The 20,519-nt window shown below is 44.6% G+C and overlaps 2 protein-coding genes across 6 annotated transcripts in view; one reads left to right on the plus strand and one right to left on the minus strand.

The window, feature by feature from the left end:
- Positions 1-120: 120 nt before the first annotated feature.
- TMC7 (transmembrane channel like 7) lies at positions 121-19,814 on the minus strand. Of its 5 annotated transcripts, none has more exons than XM_083413490.1 (16): positions 19,730-19,814; positions 16,932-17,175; positions 16,299-16,447; positions 14,982-15,149; positions 14,778-14,863; positions 12,892-13,037; positions 11,493-11,640; positions 10,429-10,602; positions 9,541-9,695; positions 8,233-8,350; positions 7,859-7,956; positions 6,742-6,925; positions 5,986-6,116; positions 5,050-5,205; positions 3,261-3,339; positions 121-1,867 (listed from the first exon to the last, which is right to left on the minus strand). In XM_083413490.1, exons 2-16 carry the CDS (start codon positions 17,099-17,101, stop codon positions 1,808-1,810), a joined length of 2,022 nt encoding a protein of 673 aa, XP_083269616.1. In that variant the 5' UTR covers positions 17,102-17,175; positions 19,730-19,814; the 3' UTR covers positions 121-1,807. The 5 variants fall into 5 exon arrangements, with proteins under 5 accessions (XP_083269616.1, XP_083269615.1, XP_083269617.1 ...); XM_083413489.1 differs by lacking the exon at positions 19,730-19,814 and adding an exon at positions 19,306-19,462; XM_083413491.1 differs by lacking the exon at positions 19,730-19,814 and adding an exon at positions 19,190-19,259.
- TMC5 (transmembrane channel like 5) overlaps positions 19,338-20,519 on the plus strand; it is a 47,203-nt gene continuing 46,021 nt past the window's right edge. The window contains exon 1 of the mRNA XM_083413472.1: positions 19,338-19,641. The gene's annotated coding sequence lies outside the window, so the exon portion shown is untranslated. The remainder of the gene's footprint in view (positions 19,642-20,519) is intronic.

The following is a 20,519-nucleotide window of genomic DNA, read 5'->3' on the forward strand; positions in this document are numbered from 1 at the left end:
TTTTGAAGTGTTCAACTGTTGTTGCTTTAATGTTGTGCTGAAAGCTTGACCCTTGGGTAATATGATTTGACAAAGCTGAATAATGTAGTTAAAGAGAAATAAAAGCCAACACTCCATAAAGCAGCTGCAATATATTTATTAGCATTAATTAATATATACATTACCATTTTTATATTATTTCTTTGTTTGTTTTTAAGTACCTCTGAAGTGTGCCATTTAATGCAACAATTAATGCTTACCCAAAATGGAAATAGAGTGAGAAAACATGGCTACTTAATAAGGGCCAAAGATGAGCAAACCCTTGGCTTCTATTTCAACACAGCAATTAACTCCAGCCAAGGATCTGGCTGTTACCTGATAGTCTGACCCTCCTACAATTTGAAAAACCAAGGTTTCTGAGGATTCTGAGTAACTATATAGTTACAAACCTACCTCAATACGTCCTTTCTTCCACCCCCATCTCATTCCAAAAAATCTTTTTTGTTTTAACTTAATGACTTGAGCATCTACACGTTTGTTTTGAAGCATAATGCTATCAGCATTTTCCTGTCCCCTGCCGCTTATATTTATACCCAGTGAATACAGAAGGAGTAAGGAACCTGTGGCCTTCCAGATGTTGGACTCCAATTCCCATCAGCCCCACGCAGCAAGACCAACAGCCAGGGAGCTGTAGTCTTAACAGCATCTGGAGGACCACAACTTTCCAACCCTGGATTTAAGTGGTTTCTATAGATGGCCATGGACCGCATGAACCATGGGCACCTATGGGCAGGGCTTCACAGCTATGCCTCTGAGGTTCCATTGGCTTTTTGATTAGGAAGAGTTTGTCACAGCTCTCCTAAAGCAGCAATTAAAACAAAAGAAAGTATATATTTGGGGCATGTCTATAGGCTTCAGCATAAAGCCGTTCTTATCTAGAATGCAAAATTCAACCATCTGGCAGAGTAAATCAACAGAAGTCAGATTCTGGGTTGAAGCACAATACATGCCTAGTTTATACCCAGCCAAGTCTTCAGGAAGATTTGGGGCAGCAGAGATAACCGCCCTAACATTTTTTTTTTGGGGGGGGGGTTGTACTTGAAGACAGGTAATGTATCTTCCCTTCCTCAAGCACAAAGCAAGTTCTGGACAGGTAATCAACCAAGCCTCTCCATCAAAGAAGACTAGAAGGACTACATTTCACTGCATACACTCTGCTATATGACTGAACCAGCACAGACCCAGGCAGTCACCATCAGGAATGATGTACTTACATGTTATTAAGTAAAACTGATAAATAAAAGTTGATTATTTTTTTAATAAAAAAAGGAATGGCATTGAAAACAACACTGAGAACCCTTTACAAAGAGCTTCCTGGTCAGGACAGGGAAGGCAGTTCACAATAGTTTTAAAACACCCATGAAAAACAGAGGCTTAAAGTGTAAACATTGAAAATAAAGATACAACCTCACAAAGACCTCTACAATGGTAGAGATTCTGAGCATGATTTTTAAGAGTCAATTCTGCACAAACAGAAATACAGAAATCCTGTATAAACGGGGTGCATGCTCAATGAAAAGCCTAACAGGTCAACATGATAAATGGCTCCCTGAGTTGATCAACAACTCAATTAAGCACACCAGCCCCGTATCCGGACACAGATATTGGAACAGCTGCAGGAGGCCCACATCTACTGCAAGTTAAACTGGTCCAAGGATGAAGTTCCAAGTCACTTGGCTCAAGGCACTAGATTTCTTCTCTTTTTAGCATCCCCTAAACAGCAGCTCCCAAAAAACGACTCCAAAGGCAGCAGGCATGAAAAAGCACCTCAGCTAAGTCTCTGAGCTTCAGTTAGCTTCCTGATCAGGAAGAGCTTGTCACGACTCTCCTAAGGCAGAAATTGGGTGGTGGGGTGGGGAATACAATAAACAGAGTATTTAAAGTTCTTCAATATAAAGTGCAAGTCCTCTACCAAGCAAGATCTAAACCAGAGTGGGGAGCCTATGGCCTCTCCAAATATTACTGAACTCATCATCCCTGACCACTGATCAGGGGTCAGCAAACCTTTTCAGCAGGGGGCTAGTCCAGACCTTGTGGGGAGCCGGACTATATATTTTTTTTTGGGGGGGGGGGGGAATGAACGAATTCCCAAGCCCCACAAATAACCCAGAGATGCATTTTAAATAAAAGGACACATTCTGTTCATGTAAAAACACCAGGCAGGCCCCACAAATAACCCAGAGATGCATTTTAAATAAAAGGACACATTCTACTCATGTAAAAACACGCTGATTCCTGGACCGTCTGTGGGCCGGATTTAGAAGGTGATTGGGCTGGATCCGGCCCCCGGGCCTTAGTTTGCCTACCCATGCCATTGATCATGCTGGCTGGGGCCAATGGGAGCTGGCATCCAAGAACATCCCTACCCTTAACCTAAGCAAAAGCACAGTGACTGAACAGCAGTTGGTTCTGAATAAAGAAATGCATGCATCTATTTTCATTTTTTTAAAAACTGTGTACTGCAGCCCTTTACTCTGCAACATGCAAACTGGCAGAAACTTTGGGTGACATCTTCCTGGAGGTCAGTTGGTCAAGGACAACCTTCCACTTCCCTCAAAATTCCTGTTGCCACTCTTCAGCCTGTTACTCCTTAGAGTGTGGCCAGACTTCAGTTTCTACTCCATTCATTATGATTTCCTGCCTTACTGAAGCCCAGAGAAGACTGTGCTCAGGTACTTGCGCCATAATAATGCCACAGGCTAATCCAGCCTGCTGCCCTCCAAATGCTGGGACTACAGCTCCTATCAGCTCCCACCAGGGCAGCTAGTGGGAGTTGTAGTCCAACATCTGGAGGGCACCAGGTTGGCAAAGGCTGGTGTAAGCCTTGGACTCCATGGGTTGCAGCTTGTAGCGCTCTCTGAAGCCCAGAAATGTATTTCTAGCCATCAAGACTAAAGCTAAAACAAAAACAGGGTGCACCATTTTAAAGAGGCAAAATATGTAAAACACACAGGGGGAAAAAGCAACCCTGCCAAACTCTTGCAGAGTTCACTGAATGACAGTGGGGCCTAGGAGTTAATTACACAAAGCAACGGCCTTGGTTGACATCCCATGTGAGTAATCTGTCCAAGGTATTAATTTGACATCATGTCCTATGATCCCACAACAAATATTTAGCAGGTTAAAAAAAAAAAGATGGCTCTCATCATACATTGGACTGTCAGGACAACTTGTGCATGCAGTATTTGGGGAGGGGAGATGAAGGACTGATTTAAACTTACCATAACTAATTGTTCCCTGAGTTGATTGACAACTCGTTTATGTGCTCCAGCCAAGGCAATGAAATAAAACATAATAAGGCTGTAAAACAAGGGAGAAACACAAACATCAGGGCAGTTTAATACCGATGCAGGCCCAAGTTTTGTAAAACAGCATCCAGAATATTGAGATACATATGAAATAATAGTAAGGATTCCCAAGCTACCAAATGCAGGAACAACTTCAACAAGACAGATGAAGAGTTCCTCGAGCCCAGTAATCTGTCTCCAATAGCAATTTAATGTTTATCGTGGATGTTTAGGGCCATAAACATATTAACTAACCAATGACCTTTTTCTGCATTTATACAGGAAGCTGCCCTATACGAGCTCAAGCTCTTTGCCCATCTAACTCAGTGTTGTCGTCTTTGACTTGGCAGCTGCTCTCCAGGCCTTCATGCAGGGGGTCTTTCCTGCCAGCTGCCACCCAACCTTTTGAACTGGAGATACCAAGGACTGAACCTGGGACCATCTGCATCCAAGGCGTGAGCCCTACATCAACTACATTCTTCTTAGTATTTGAACAATGAAATCCACGAGAAGAGAGGCACTGCTGTGTCAAAAGACTGCTATAATTGGGGCTGCATGTAAGGATCTAAAAGGCAGCAGGGGTGGGAAAGGGGACCAGTGCTGGAGGCCTTGGAGGTCTGATGTCAATCAAACTCAACAACAGAATCAGAGTTGGAAAGGATCTCAAAAGGTCTTTTAGAATCATAGAATCATAGAGTTGGAAGAGGCCACAAGGGCCATCGAGTCCAACCTCCTGCCAAGCAGGAAACACCATCAGAGCACTCCTGACATATGGTTGTCCAGCCTCTGCTTAAAGACCTCCAAAGAAGGAGACTCCACCACACTCCTTGGCAGCAAATTCCACTGTCGAACAGCTCTTACTGTCAGGAAGTTCTTCCTAATGTTTAGGTGGAATCTTCTTTCTTGTAGTTTGGATCCATTGCTCCGTGTCCAACTCCCAACCAATGTAGGGAATCCATGGCTACTGCATCCTTATCTAGTCCCTGCTTAGAAAACCCTAACCTAAGGAGTCTTTTGCCCAAGCTAGTCCTTCCCAGTACAGGGCCAGTCAGCCCGGTGGCCTCCCAGTACAGGGCAGCTACAAACGTACATGGGACACTCAACCCTAGCAAAGGCTGCAACACTGTCCACGCTGCTTTCTCCACAGCAGATGCCTGCCAATGGTGACCTCAGCAACTGAAGCTAAACAAGGGACCAGTATTCTAAGCTTGAGAAGAGGAATGGCCTTTTTTTTTTTTATTGAACTATAAGCTGCTCTCGGAGCCTTTGCCGCTGAAGAGCAGGGCAAAAATCCTTTAAATAAACAAAGGAACAGCAGTGACATTAATAAAATAGTGCTTCCAGCACACAACTGCGGTATCATGCACAATGTAAGAATACCAGCTACAAAAACACTGCTCTATATAGTGCTAAGCGATTGTCAGTTAGAGGGGGAAAGGGTGGCAGCTGGACACATTATTAAGATACAGTAGATCTTTTTCTATTTTTACAATATCATATGGATATCATACTTGCAGAAACACCAGCAGTATGAACTGTTTCAACTAAATATCCAATGGTTGCTTCTGCATAGCAGTGCTCAGCATCCCCGCCCCCCCACAAAAATAATCTGGTACATTTATATTGGAACATGATCCAATAGCTGTGAACATTTTTCTATTGACCCCAGACAACACCGAAGAACAACATGGAAGAGATCAAGGCCAGCCTGGCCAGTGCTTACCAGACAACCATAAAGAAAGGCACTGCAAATGCTTCCGATACAATGCCATTCAGAACCTTCTGCAATACTGGTGGAAAATGATGCCCCGTATGTTCTATGACATCCCACGAACGGTTAACATTCACAAAAGGCCCACACGCTTTTGAGGAGGGAATGCTGTTTAAGCGGGGAAGGAAGGAAGCATGGGCAAGAAAATTACTATTAACTAAGCTTATTAGTCATTTTTTAATGCAAAAGTAACTCAAAATGTCTTACAATAATGACGAAGTAACGGATACATTAAAACCAGCATGAAACTAAAACAATAAAATATAAAACTTGATCATATTTTTAAAAGGCAGAACTAAAACATCCCACCCGCTGAAGAAGGCCACAAATAATTAAAAGCAAAAGGCCTGTCAGAAAAGGAATGCTTTTGCCTGGTGACTTAAGGAAATTAATGATGGCACCAGGTGAGCCTCCCTGGGAGCCACCACTGAGAAGGCCCATTCTTATGTTGCCATCCTCCTGACCTCCCATAGAGGGGGGCACATGGAAATGATGATAGAGGGGTCTAGGTTGATTCATATGAAGCCCTACTCCAGTGTCCTCTGATAGCAGGAGCCCCCATTCAGAAGGCAGGTGTGCCCCCACACTCTGAAATGAGACAGGGGAGAGCCTTTCTGCTTGGGAAACTCTCCCACGCCCCAGAAAGGCTTATATGACACCTATAAAAATGTTTGTTAAGCACTAGGAAAATTCCTTTTTATTTTCCAAGGCTTTTTAGCTCGCGTGTACTTTCCCCTGACCATTTCTACAGTGAAATAAGCTGTCATCGCAACTTATGATTTTGAACATTGGCACATAAGTGGACTTGGGTAGACCCAGGCGAAGCCCATTTCCCCTCCCAGCTACACAGTAACAGAGAGGCAAAGCTGTATTAAAAGGACTACTTACTGCGTCATGCTGAGTCCCAATGGAATGAAAGCTAGAATGAGGCCAATCAAGAGCACCACCAGGAAGAAAAAGTTGGAGCTGGACGCTCTGAAGGGCCGCGTTGAAGGCTTGCATGTATGCATTAGACTAATCTGGAGAGAAGAGAAGAGCTCAGCCCAGGTGCCAGGAGTTTGGGCTCCTGGAGAGGAACTAGTTTTGCATAGCAGGGAGGCACTTTGAGAAAAGAAGCAGGAAGGCCACACACACACACACCAATCACCTGCCAGTAACTCCCAATGTCATTTGAACCAGCACCTTCTTGCTGGTTCACCTATCTGGGCTAGCAAGTGAGGCTCAGGCCTAACCCTGAAGGGCCAGACTTTACCCAGCAACGTCCAGTTGTGGATTCCTATTCTAACCTCTATTCCTGTGGTCCCCAGACATCTTTCCCCAGACTTAAAATTTCTGACAGCCTCAATGTGGTCATTGCAATGCACTGCGCTAGATGCCGTATGCTTTTTAATTGCATTTTCTTTCTTCTGTTGTATTTTATTGTACTGCACAGAATTCAAATTGTAATACAATTAACATGCAAAGGGCCACAAGCTCCACCTCCCTCTGTACCTGACTGAAGAGAAACAAGTAAGGAATTTGCACAAGAGCAAAAATTGTTGTTCTGCAACTCCTCCCTTTACAAGTCCGGTGCAGGATGGAAATTTTTAAAACTGTAGTTACAGATGCACCTAGGCAACAGTCAACATTAAAAAGACCAGGTACCTTTTTAATGTAAAAGACGACAAAATATTTTACTGCTGCGATGGCAGGGAGAAGAGGACAATAGAAAGTCCCAATCCAACAGATAGTTTGCCCGTAAACAATTTCCAGTACGTTGTCAGGGATGGCAAACTCCTGCAGACCACACCACCGGAAGGCCTTATATGAGCAATAGGTAACCATCAACCTAGGAACAGTAATAAAAAAGCTTTACAGTCCAGCAATAAAACTAAACGAACCTTTTCATCATTTATAGAAATAAAATATCAGAAACATAACTGCATTCGTAGCTAGCCAGGTAGTGCATGGTGCAGAAATGTGGGGTTGAGCAAATGTTGCCAGATTGGAAACAAATGAAAAATTATTTCTGAGGATGCTCTTGAACCTAACCCGTGGCACCCTTATTGCCATGATGAGATTTGAGGCTGCCCCCCCCCCAATATTGTCCCAAGTTCATACACACTTAGCATGAACGTGCAAGTTCCAAGAGTGAAGTTCATGGTCCCATTACTCCTCCTCCTGAGCTAAGCCAGGGTTTAGCATAGCATGTCAGCCAAACTGAGGCTCGTGGTTTAGCTCCATCCAAACTAACCAAGGTTTTATCTATGGTTTGTGGCTCAGTTATTTGCTTAAATACCGCTTAATATTTTCAAAAATCTCTTACTTTTGTACTTCATCTTTTAATAAAGGATTCACAAGGGGACGCTTAAGTATTTTGGACGAAGTTAGGCAGAACAGGAAACCATGGTTCCTCTACAAATGAGATGCAGTAAAGCCTTGGGAGCCTATGGTTCCCAGACCCCTCCCCTTCTTTCATGCCCACCAGGAGATTAGAGGTATCCACTAACTGCAATTCCCTGTGATGTTCAAACTCAGGCAACCGTGGTTTGCTTAAAGTAGCAATGGTTTCACGACAAGCAAGGACCTGAAGTGACTGTTATGATTCTGGCTTTTCTTGCTAGCACAGCATTTCTCACAAACTACAGATACCCAAGTTTAGACATTACAGGAAACAGCATTTTTTTAAAACAAAACAAAACTGAAAGTGGTTACTTTCGGTCTTAAATTGTGGTTCAACTGTAAAGAAAGGAAATACCTCTTCACTGAAGTTTATACTCACTTTCTTGGAAAGTCAATAAAGACTGTAATAGCAAATATTATGATGAAGTCAAAGATCATCAGCTTATACATTTCCTGGCCAACTCGAGATTCCCAGCACTGAAAGGAAAAGAAAAGGGTTTATCAAAATAAATTCAGCCGATTATTATGTTTTAAGATTATCATAAAACACCACTGCATTGTCATCTCACTAAAACAAAATTCACAAAGCTACTGGAAACCGAATGTGGGCAAGTACAGCTGTAAAGCTTTTCACTTTGGTGAGCAGTTTCTGTCAGGGTTCCTTTGGTTCCAAGAGGGGTTTAAGGACAGTCAATGGAAAGGGAGACCTTGTTTCACACGTCTCAATTTTAGTTCACATGTATATCTACTTACAGGGTAGAGCTGATAGTTGTATCCACAGGCCATGCATTTTGCATTAGTACAGGACCTGATTCGAGTCCACAGTGAGAACAAGAGAACACCAATGTTGGCCAGCCTCACAAAGACACACCTTCAAAACAAAATGGAAGGAACACACCAATGAATTGTCCAATTTTTATACTTTGGGGATTTTGCAATACCAGGGGCTTGATTACAAAAAAGCAAAAGATATCCATGAGTTAAAATATGCAGCTTTAGGCATTCTAATGCAAAAGGTCAAGGAGAGGGAGCCAACTGGCTAAGGTGATTCTGCACAGAATGCTTAGGGACGGATCCCTCCCTCCCATTTCATCAGTTTCAATCCATGATGGAATCTCGTAGAATCTCCCCTCCTACTGGGCCCTTGATCCACCTCTCTTCCTTTCCCCACAGCCAATCCATGGTTTTAAAGCTGCTGCCATGATCTCTTAGAAGTGAGGAGTCAACATGCCAAAGTGTTCTGCTCTCTCACTTGCCCAGAGCAGCAGAGATAACTCTATTCCTGCAAGTTGTCATCAGGGTGTGGCATGATGCTTGGTCACCCAACTCAGTTTTGGAAGCAGCTATGAACCTAGAAGCACAAAGAGTGACCATTTGGCAACACACAATTAGAGAAGCCCAACCAGCCACAAGGCGCTACCAGACCTAAGAACACCAGAATAGGTGGCGGCAGGTGCATAGAGTTGGGAAAAGGTTCTACAGTGGTGCCTCGCAAGACGAAATTAATTTGTTCCGCGAGTTTTTTCGTTGTGCGAGGTTTTTCGTCTTGCGAAGCACCACTGCATTTAAACACTAACAACGGCGGTGGGGGGGGGGGGAGAAGCAGGACAGCTGCCGCAGCCAGTACCTCAGACTCACCCGCGCGTTGTGGCCACCATGCGACGCGGCTGCTGGAGGGCGTTGGGGCTCAGGAGCGCGACTCTGGCTGCAACGCTGGCTGAGGGGAGCGCGCGAGGGGGGTGGGCAGCGGCGCGAGGCAGCCAGAAGGTTGGCCATCAGCCAGACGGTCGGAGGGAGCCGGAGGAGCCGTCAGCCGGAAGGTGGGAGGGAGCCGGAGGAGCGGGGAAGCGAGCGTGCGTGCAGTGACCGTCGCCATGACACTAGAGGCAGGGCCGTTTCGTCTAGCGAAGCAAGCCCTTAGGAAAATCCGTCTTGCAAAGCACCTCAGAAAACGAAAAACCCTTTCGTCTAGCGAGTTTTTCGTCTTCCGAGGCATTCGTCTTGCGGGGTACCACTGCATTTCGATATTGTGTTACGGAATCGAGCAGCGCAGGCACTTACCTCATCAGCGTTAACCGGATTTCAAAGGCTGGCGAGTAGTCTTCAAATTTGATGAGAACTGAAAAAATTAATGGGGCAATAAAGTTGGCCATCGTAATCACCATAGACGGCAAGTACTGTACTATGAGGTTATCGTCAAATCTCGGTTTGTGATCCTGCATAGAGAGAAAGAAAGCAAAAGCAAAGGGAGGAGTTGTTTCTCTGGTTAGTTGCAGAACTCATAAGAACATAAGATGGGTTAATTGCCAATCTAGTCCAGCATCCTGTTCTCACACCCATTGTGTCCAAGCAGATGCCCGTGGGAAACCAGCAAGCAGAACCCAAGCACAAGAGCCTTCTCTCCTCCTGTGGCTTCCAGCAGCTGGTGTTCAGAAGTATTACTGTCTCAAAACATGGAGGCAGAGCATAGAAACTTGCAACTCGTCAAGACCTGTTTCCTGCTGACCTGATCTTACAGTAGCAACTACAGCTTCTTTCCCAGCAGATGGAAATACACTTGGTCCCTGATTCTTTAGTTTTGTCAGCTATTCCCTCTGCTGTGTACTTCTCTCTAGCTGACAGCATCCCCGTATCTGCACACAAGACACCAGCTGCAAAACTCCCATGAATGTACTTTTAAGTTCCCCAAAGTGTCTGCCTCTTGCTTGCGTGGGAAGGTGCACAATTCCTAAGCTCATCAGCCTCCCTTTCTGGCATCTTTGTTCCTCTCCACAACTGTTCTACTGCTAATAACAGCTTTTCAGAGTTTAAACTGGACATTCCGATAAATTCTCCAGGGAGGCACCATATTTGTAGTGAAATTACAACTCCTTGGAAATGGCGACAGTTATTCCCATTGCTTGCCCTGCTTGGAGAGATTTGTTTATAAAAATCTGCCATGCCACTTACATTGGAAATGTTTTCTTGTGAGTAGACTGTTGCTCTATAGATAGAATAAAAGCAAGCTGACAAAACAGCTAGGACAACGCAGTTTAGGAATATTCTCAAGCAATAGATGCGTATTTTCTCTCTGGTGGTCCTTTCTGCAACCTTCTGCCTTAGTCTCTCTTCCTCCAAGTCAGTCTGTCAACAGAAATTCATTCACCAATGATTTTTTTTATAAAAAAAACTAAACCCCAACTTTGGTCAAATGATCCCTAAGGAGGCTAACAACAGATTAGTAATAAGAATAATAAAGAATGCTGCTAAACATATTACCTACCCTTCATGAGCAAAGTTCCAGGGCAGCTTACAACAATTTTTAATTCAGAATTAAAAACAGCATTTAACTCTTCTCTTGGTGGCGAAGCAGCCAAATGTGATGCCGGAGACATTCTACTGAAGCCTCTCATCCACTTCTGCTATAATTGCTATTTATTCTACACCCACTTTCCTGGGAGTAAGCCCCACTGAACACGGAAGGCTCAGACAGGCTTACACAGTAAGAGTAGTTTCTCAATTTTTCTTACATGTTGTTTATGCTATGATTCAATCACCGCTATTTATTTAGATTTCTCTCTCTCTTTGATTGAGATATTATGTGTATTATGACACATAGCCCAGTTTGACATATAGATCATATAATTATAGAATTATAGCAATGCATGAAGCACATGGAGTTTTGGGGGGGATGGGGTACACACAAGCCCCGGGCAAGAAAAAATTGCTATATAGAGTTCTGCTGCTCAAGATTCTGGCCACTCCATTTCATTTGTTCCATCCACACCTGGTTTCCCACCCACACCTCCACAAGTCAGACGGCATTCCATGGTCACTGAGCATTCTCCACTGGTCTGTTTTGCCCCCTACCCTCCCTAAAAGTATTTCCCCGTTTTTTTGCAATTCTGCAAACCTTGGGAGTTCCCCAGACCTGCTGCTGCCTCCCTCTGGTGTTTAGGTAGTACTGTTTGGGATACATTTGCAATGGCAAGTCACAGCCTGGACATTATAGAGAGACGGAATGATACACTCACTTTAAGCTCATAGTGCAAGCTGCTATGCTTGAGCCGTGCAGCATTTACATCCGTAATACAGAAATCCCAACCTGCAAATATTTTGTTGCAGTAGCTCTGGAACTGATCGTCGTTGCGTACCAAGCTTTGTTTGAATCCATCGACAGATCTGGAAAAAGCATCCCCGAAAAATGAAATGCTTGATTAGCAACTTAAAGATTTTCCCATTTGTATGAGTATACATGGAAGAGTATACTCATTCACAGCCAGATCCTACCAATGGACACTCAGAATTAGGTGCTGCTTAATTCATTTGAATTTCCTCCAAAGTAACTCTGCATAGGATTACACTATTAGGGGACGAAACAGACAAAAAACATTTCATGATTTTCCTGTTGCTCTACTGTATAGCTTCAGCTGAAAACAAAATATTTCTAAATGTTTGACTATCTACCTATCTATAAACACTCCCTAGAATTATTATCAATTTGATTTATTCCCCGCCCTTCACCCCAAGGTTCCAGGGTGGGTCACAACAATTAAAACTACAACACTGAAAACAGTTTTAACGAATTACGATCGGAAGAATAGGGTGGGTCCCAATATACGTGAATGTCAGGGAGAAAGCAGGTATGCAGGGTTTTTTAAAATTGGGGAGCAAATATTCAGTACCCACCCCCCAGCAGTCTCTAGTGATACAATCCAGTACCAGTTTCTACGAAAGGATTTACTGATCACGAGGCAAAGCTCTTACTTGCCACAAAGTAAGCCATGATTGCAATCAGGGCCAGCCCCTGACAGTAACCACAAAATGTTTCCCCCCCTCACCACGAGAGAAGTAGGGGGTGAGTGAAGATTCACATCAGGAGCTGCCCCTGTGGATCCTGATCCCTGAGGCAGTCACCTCATTTTGTCTCAAGGGTGGGCCGGCCCTGAGTGCAACTCTACAAACTCTCACTAGGAAGCGAGTCCTGTTGAACTCAAGCAGAAGAGACCTTTGCAAACCTACAAAAGGCACCACTAGACAGCACAGGGAAGCTCCTTGCCTGTTTTACTACCCACATCATTTTCAGCCCAGTTTATCAAGGAAGAGAGTCTCTGGGGTGGGAGTGAAGGGAATTCCTGACCTATCAGGTGGCACTTCCTCCTGGGGCCTTTAGCACTGCTGCTTCTCCAGAGGGAAGGGCCGCCCACATTCCTGACCAGACTGGCAGAGCAAGGACCTCCTCAAACCCCTCTAAGGTTTTTTTTTTAAAGGAATTGTGCCTGCGGCATAAATAAAGGATAACTAAATAAAGGATAACTAAAGTATGTTGAACATTAACCATGGTGACAGGAGAAAAGATCGTGAAGAGATAAGAGAAATGCAGGGGAAAGACCCAAATGGGCCATCGCAGCACACACTTCAAGCTAACTTTACCTTTTCACGATCCAGAGAAAGCTTAATGAAAGGTAGCCCAGCGTAGTCAGCAAATAGGCAAGCGGCACATGGTATTTCAGGAGGCCCAAATAGATGGTGTCTACTGTGTAATAGCCATAAAAGAGACTAGTCATTTCCAGAAAGCCCTGCAAGAATTTAGCACAGAAGAAAGTTACTACATAGAAGCACACAACGGTTTACAGACATGCTCTGGAGTCTTTGCCAAGTGCCAAAAGCAACTATTTGAAAAAACACATGGTGCTGCACCCCCAATAAAGCTCTTTAACTATAAGGAAAAGCCTTCAGTTGTGTAAATCAAGATAAACTGGAAGAGTCCCAAAGGGTGGTATCCAATGAAGTAGCTCAACTGGCACAAGCATTTCCATTTGCACAACAGAACTTCCCCTACCTCTCCTCAAACTCCACTCATGCCCTCCTTGGAGGGCTGGGGAAATCCCCAGCAGAGATTTAAGAGGAACATGGGGGGGGGGGGAGGCCAAGTAGAGGGAGGGAGAAGTTCCATTGCACAGTCCGAGGTCCTTGCATTAAGGAAACTACTTCATTGGATGCCATCCTATGCAGTACAGCTGTCTATAAAGGGAAGAGAGGCAGGAACCATATACACTGCCCTAAGGTCTTTGGAGGAAAACTCTTCCATTGAAGTACCGTATTTTCCGCTCTATAAGACGCACCAGACCACAAGACGCACCTAGTTTTTGGAGGAGGAAAACAAGAAAAAAATATTCTGAATCTCAGAAGCCAGAACAGCAAGAGGGATCGCTGCGCAGTGAGAGCAGCAATCCCTTTTGCTGTTCTGGCTTCTGGGATAGCTGTGCAGCCTACATTCGCTCCATAAGACGCACACACATTTCCCCTTACTTTTTAGGAGGGAAAAAGTGAGTCTTCTAGAGCAAAAAATACGGTAATTTTTTTAAATGTAAAAATTAACTACAGTGGTACCTCAGGTTACAGATGCTTCAGGTTACATATGCTTCAGGTTACAGCCTCCGCTAACCCAGAAATAGTACCTCGGGTTAAGAACTTTGCTTCAGGATGAGAACAGAAATCGTGCTCCGGCAGTGCGGCAGGCCCCGTTAGCTAAAGCGGTGCTTCAGGTTAAGAACAGTTTCAGGTTAAGAACAGACCTCCGGAACGAATTAAGTACGTAACCAGAGGTACCACTGTACACCAGTTTTACAATGCTACAGCTAGAAGGACAAGAAACTTAAAATTAAAGCAGGGGTTCTCAGGATGCAAAGTTCTGCATTCAGTAATGTATGTCACATGCACATTATGGACGCATTCGGAAAAAGTATCTACTTAATAAACCAATACATGCACAGGCTTCAGGCACCTGCAAGCAGTGGCTCTGCACGAGTGAGTGAGCAAGCGGCAAGGCTGCACTGAATGGGATAAATCTTTACCTGTCAAAGGGAACTATGTTTAATGTGTTCTAAGGAAGCCAAAATATAAGGCGATGGATCAAAGCTGGTTGAACAGGAAGCAATGGGCCAGTGCTTGCACGGCACTGTAAAGCTACATACACACCATACACTTAAAGCACATTTCCCCCCCACCCCCCAAAGAATCCTGAGAATGGCAGTTTACGCCTTGCCGAGCTAAAATTCCCAGCACCCTTAACAAAACTACAGTTCCCAGGATACATTGGGGGGCGAATTGACTTTAACTGCACAGCGTGTACACAACCTGAGAGTCTCTACTCTGAAGAGCTTAGCTTTAGAGATTTACCCTGCCCAATGCAGCCTTACCATTTTGCCCAGAAGGTGGAGGGAGGGGGCTTTCTACCTCCTACTGAAACCCTCCACTTTTGTTTTTGTTTTTTAATCTGCTTCTTTGGATTTAGCAATATATGTCCAAATACTTACTGTACCCGTCAGCAGATCTATAACGTAACTGTAGAAGTAAATAAGTCCCTTGGTACCACTGACAACATAAACTGTGCAGTGGTGCTCTGTAGATAAGAGATCAAAAGAAAATTAATTGAACAGAAGGAGTGAAAGCAGCCAAATGCTCGTCTGCTATGTCTGTACTTGCGAACAGAAAACAGGTTAGTAGGAAGAGTGTGTTACCTATGCTCTTCAGGGGAAGTTGAACATAGCTGCCATTGACCGTTCCATGTTTGTAAAAGGCACTAGGGAGGGTGATAAAGGTGAACACAAGGAGAAAGATCACAACGTTCAGGATCACGAGGAATCGTAGAAAGGAAAAGTAAGACTGGATCCCAGTGCCAAACTTCCCTATGAAAAGAAAGATTTTATTTATGAATGAACACATTTACTGTTAATGTAAAACAGTGGATGCACATGATGCAGCCACCTTGCTGAAAGAAGACCCCCAAGTACCCTGCCTCAAGTTCCATGGTGGAAGAAAGCTGAATGGTCTCAGTGTGCACATAATACTAAGCTAAACCATGGCTTAGCGTGAATGTACTGCTTCCCAAGGAGCAGATTATAACCACTTGGTTCCTTCACAGGCCTTTTAGCTCAGCACAGCACCTAAGGTTTGGCTTATCATATTGTCCAAACCTGGAATTGTGGTCAAGATCTCTGCTCCTTAACGACAAGCTTTGGTGACAGATCATGGTTAATCAGGAGAAACTTTAAGCACAATCCCAGGTTTGGACAACACGCTAAACCTCTTCAGTGGTAGCTCGCTCAGCTGCAGAACACTCTTCCAAAGTTGCCATGTCTGTCTCCATCACTGGAATCTTTCCTTTGCCAGGCAAAGACACTTTTGTTTTCCCCAAGCATTTGCCCCCCTCACTGCCCCTCACAGCCACTGAGGGTGGCTGGTTATCTTCCCTCCACCCACCACTTCGAAAGTACACAGAGATAAAGGAGGAAGTTGAAGCAATGACATTTACTCTCACTTCTTCTTTTCAAGGCTCAGCTCATCACCTGAAGATCTGAACAGTTGCCTCATCCTGCAGTTGTGGGGTGGGTGACTTGTGACAGATTTGTCTGTCTGTGAACGTTTAGTGCATTCTTTTTAAAACTGGCTTATTTAAATGCATTGTACTTTTGGTGTAACTGTTTTAAGCCAAGTTAGTTACTGTAATGGCAGAGAGCTGAAAAAGGAAGGAATCGGGAGAGAAACGTGTGTTGTATGTGTGTTGTATGTTCTGCAGAAGCTGCTGTTTCAAAGGCAGCCTCAGTATATAACACATTGCAGTAATCTAACCTAGAGGTTTTTTTGTATTTTTATGTTTAATTTGTTTGTGGATTTTAGCTGTGTCTTATTTACAATTTCATTTGTGCAATTTCTTTGTGGAGAGCTTCTCAGTCAACCAGTTTATAAATCCACCGAATAAATGAATAAAAGATGTGAAAAAGACAATGAAAATAAGGAGCAAAATCAAGCAGCATACAAATGAATAAAGAACATACCCTCAATACTGCGGATGTCATGTCCCCAAAGTTCAAAGTAAGATGACAGTTCTCTGGTATCCTCTACAATTTTTTTCCATGATTTGCTACTTATCTGCCTCCACTGATGCCAACCTGACAGGTATCTTATGTTAGCCACCTGAATTTCCCTAGTAAGATAAAACGAAATAACATGACAAGATCATTGGGGGTTTCATTTTAGAACTGGTGAAAATACAGGATTATTTAAAAAAATAAATACTAACAACTGCACATGATGCATCCCAAAGCAGTTTACAATATAACATATAAAGTTAAAAATCCCTTAGCTTACAATTTCCATGCCTGTTGGACCATGACTGAGAACTGCGAATGGCCAGTGCCTATATCATAAACTGAAGGGGGAGGGTTATACTTTTGGAATTAATTTTTCATCTTAACACAAAGATTTGGATTCTTTTACTTACGTCATCTTAACCTAACTTCCTTGAACATGGACTAATGCTTAGGAGCATGGTGGAGGCAAAATGACTTACTGCCATTTAAAAACAATTTTAGAAATTAATAAAATCCATTTCCCAGAAGCAATTTTTACCCAGAAATGGATCCCACCACCACAACTACTATACAGCTTAAAGAGTTTCTCTCTCTAACCTTAATCTTCTCTTCTCTGCAATAGTTAAGGCATATTCTCTCAGCGGCTGTGCAGAGCCTGGGCTTCCTGGTCCAACCCTTTCTAGGAGACTGCTGGTCTCACCAGAAGCTGTCCGTGCTAAACTGCGGTAGTCCCGCAATCCTCCAGCTGAAGTTCTCCTCCTCAACATAGACTGGTAACTGGGTAACTCTTGCAGAAAGGCAACAGTTGGTGCTACATACTGTGAGTCAAGAAGGAAAACCTCTGCAAAAAGAAAAGGGAGGAAAGGTTAACAAATTACTGGTAGCTCCCAAGCTTAGTTGGTTAAAGCATGGTGCTGATGCCAAGGTTTCAGGTTTGGTCGGCTGGACAGCTGCATATGCCTGAATTGCAGGGGGCTGCACTTCACTAGATGATCTACCATGGAGGGAGGGGTGGTGTTGGGAATGAAGTGTGCCATGTTCCCATGTACAATATACCGTATTTTTCGCTCTATTGGACGCAGTTTTTCCCCTCCAAAAATTGAGGGGAAATGTGTGTGCATCCTATGGAGCGAATGGAGGCTTGTGCCATAGCCACGCGCCACCCCTCTGGCAGGGAGAGGCTGTATGGGGCTATGGCTTCTTTAGCCCAGCGCAGCCTCTCCCGGCAGGGAGAGGCTGCACGGGGCTAAAGAGGAAGCCAAAGCAGCGAGTGGGATCCATCCCGCTGGCTGCCTTGGCTTGTGCCATAGCCGCACGCAACCCCTCCGGCAGGGAGAGGCTGCACGGGGCTATGGCTTCTTTAGCCCTGCGCAGCCTCTCCTGGCAGGGAGAGGTTGCGTGGAGCTGAAGAGGAAGCCAAAACAGCCAGCGCGATCCATCCCTCTCGCTGCCTTGGCTTGTGCCATAGCCACGCGCAACCCCTCCGGCAGGGAGAGGTTGTGTGCAGCCTGTACGCTGCTCTTTGGGGCTGGGGGGGGGGAGATTTTTTTTATTGATTTCCCCGTCTAAAAACTAGATGCGCCCTATGGTGCGAAAAATACAGTATGTGCTACAATGCCCGGTTTGCATCACATAGTAAGCATCCTTAACCATGACCTGTAATCATTGGAAAACCTTGGCTACAGATAGTGATTAACGATAAGAGACTTCAACCATGATGCAGAGTTCAGATGACACAGTAAGGCTGCCATTGCACTGACCTGCTGCATTGCACTGACCTGAAAAGCCCAGGGAGCAATCTCATTGGGAGCCAGCAAGTCCAGGTAAGCCATAGTTCACCATGTGAACACGGCCGTTGTTTTGGACTAATTTAAATATCACTAAACTAATAAATTAGCAGCTATCCCATTATTAAATTAACATTAATATCACTCCTATTAATGCTATCAATACCATTTATTATTGTTATTATTAATCATTTGTATACCGCCCTATACCTAGTGGACTCAGGGTGGTTTACAAGATAAAAACACAAAATACATAACAAAAAGACCAACTCAAGAATCCCCCTTCCCCAGCACATTTTAAAAGGGCATTGGTTATGTTTATTATTATGAGCTCTCTCTGAGCCTTAGGTATGGGCCCCAAAGGAGGCGGCTAAAAATGATCACATTATTAAATTAAACCATTTCACAAATCTGAAGTGGCACTTCTAGCCAACAGAGCTTTTACACAGTGACAAATAAATCAATCTTTCTCTAGTTAGTTTTTAGACGGTACCCACTCAGGCCTCTCCACGATGACGTGAAGGACAAAACCCTCAGGCACCCAACATTTTGTTGATTTTGAACCCCTTTAAGAGCACAAATTCGTTCTAACCGGAAGCATTTTTTTTTTAAAAAAAAGCTTTCCGCAGAGTCGCAACGTGATCCCGGAGCAGGTTTACTCAGAAGCAACGCCCAGGTGACCTCAGCGGGCTGCATCACACTCGGAACTCAGCTCAGCGGCGACCCGTTGAAAATTAAAGGGCCGAAATTAGTTGTGCATATTTATTTTAACGTTTTGAGCAAAGGCTAGCATTGGCTGCAACCCACGGCTAACTCCGGCCCATTCATGAAAATTGAAAAGGGCCTACCCTGAGCATGGTCAACAGGGGAATAGAACCCCGTGGGATTTATTTACTCCCCAAGAAAGCAAACTTTACAAGTTGAAACCTGCAAAAAGTGAGCTACGGGGACTCGGCTCACTTGAGAAGCAGCAGGAGCAAACGCGGAGCAGCCCCCATCTCTTCCCTGCCACCTCTTTCGCATCCACGGCGCCCCAAAGTGCCCACACCCGCCGCCGCCGTTGCTCACTTGTTTTACGCGGGAGTAAACAAACCAAAACAAACCCGCGCTGTTCAACGGAACTTTCTCCTAAGTAAGACACCCAAGAGGCCGGCAACGCCGTCCCCGTCCCGCCCTCGACCCACCGTTGCTCCCCCAGCCGGGGCTGTCCCGCCTCGCGGCATCCTGCTGCTGCTCGCCCATGCTGGCTGTCGGGCGGCCTCTCGCCGTCGTCGCAAACAAAGCCCTCCGCCGCCTTCCCCAGAAGAGGCGCCGCCGCCGCGGCCCAGTCCTGACCGGGTTGTTTCCGGCCCTCTCCGAGAGAGCCAATAGAAGCGAGCTCGGCTGCTGGCTGGGCCGGATATTATTGTTGTGAGGGGAGGCCGGCGGGGAGCGGCCTCAGCTCCTCGTGGTGCCGCCGTTTGTTTTGAGTTGTTGCTCACGCTCGAGGCTCTTCTCCCTTTTCCTTTTGAAAGTTTTAGGTATTAGAAGTCACCCCCAGAACTGGCGCCGCCTTCCAAGATAATCATGACTCCATTAACATTATACAGAGCAATTATTATAACCCACCTGACTCTTCAGGAGCCTTATAGCCTCATATAGACATGGGAGACACCTGTCAGGTGTAAACATGGACCGTTAGTGTCAAATTGTATGGGAAACGGACTTACTAGTGATAATCAGAATTCTGAGGTCTCAGACATAGAATAAATGTTCATGAATGTACAAGGCAGGCACATAAGTATATAAACCACATGGTCTGAAAATTGTACAGGAGAGCAATCCTGAAGCCATTTTGACTCTTCCCAAATAGACCTCAAATATTTCTCTGCAAGGTGGAAGGAAAATGGGAAAAGCTTTCCAATTGTCCTTGGACTGTAGGGGCTTACACCTCCCTGCAAATACAGTCTGGCAAAGTATCTGTTAAGCTGAGCAAACCATCAATATGTGTAGGAGATTCAGGAACTAAAGTCTTCTTTGGCGATTGCTCTAGTCAAGTAAGATTGTCTTCCATGAACACTTTTAAAAGTGAGTCCATAAGTGGCTGTGGAGGACAATTCTGGATCCACACGTCCTTCCATGGTGGGGACATAGGTTTCTAGGTGGGAGTTAATCATGGTGAGGATTTGCGAAACATGCCTTCCTCTTAGCACGTTTCTCCCTTTTCCTGAGTTTGAGTGTCTTCAAAGTCCATGACACCTTTGGTAAAGGCTGGTCTGCAGTTGGAGCGCTCGCAGGCCAGTGTTTGCTAATTGCTGGTGTTTATACTACATTTTTAAAGATTTGCCTTGAGAGAGTCTTTAAACCTCTTTTGTTGACTACCAGCATTACTCTTTCCATTTTTAAGTTCAGAGTAGAG

Source organism: Podarcis tiliguerta (genome assembly GCF_965153285.1).
Source record: "Podarcis tiliguerta genome assembly, chromosome: 14".
NCBI lineage: Eukaryota > Metazoa > Chordata > Lepidosauria > Squamata > Lacertidae > Podarcis > Podarcis tiliguerta.

What these genes read in the sequence shown, in the direction of transcription:
- TMC7 (XM_083413488.1), bottom strand. Translation starts at nt 18,817, where the DNA reads ATGCAGCCCGCTGAGGTCACCTGGGCGTTGCTTCTGAGTAAACCTGCT. An exon ending in GTCATCGTGGAGAGGCCTGA is followed by an intron (nt 17,176 to 18,618) that starts GTGGGTACCGTC and finishes TTCTTTTTGCAG; the next exon opens with AGGTTTTCCTTCTTGACTCA. An exon ending in TAGATCTGCTGACGGGTACA is followed by an intron (nt 13,038 to 14,777) that starts GTAAGTATTTGG and finishes AAATTCTTGCAG; the next exon opens with GGCTTTCTGGAAATGACTAG.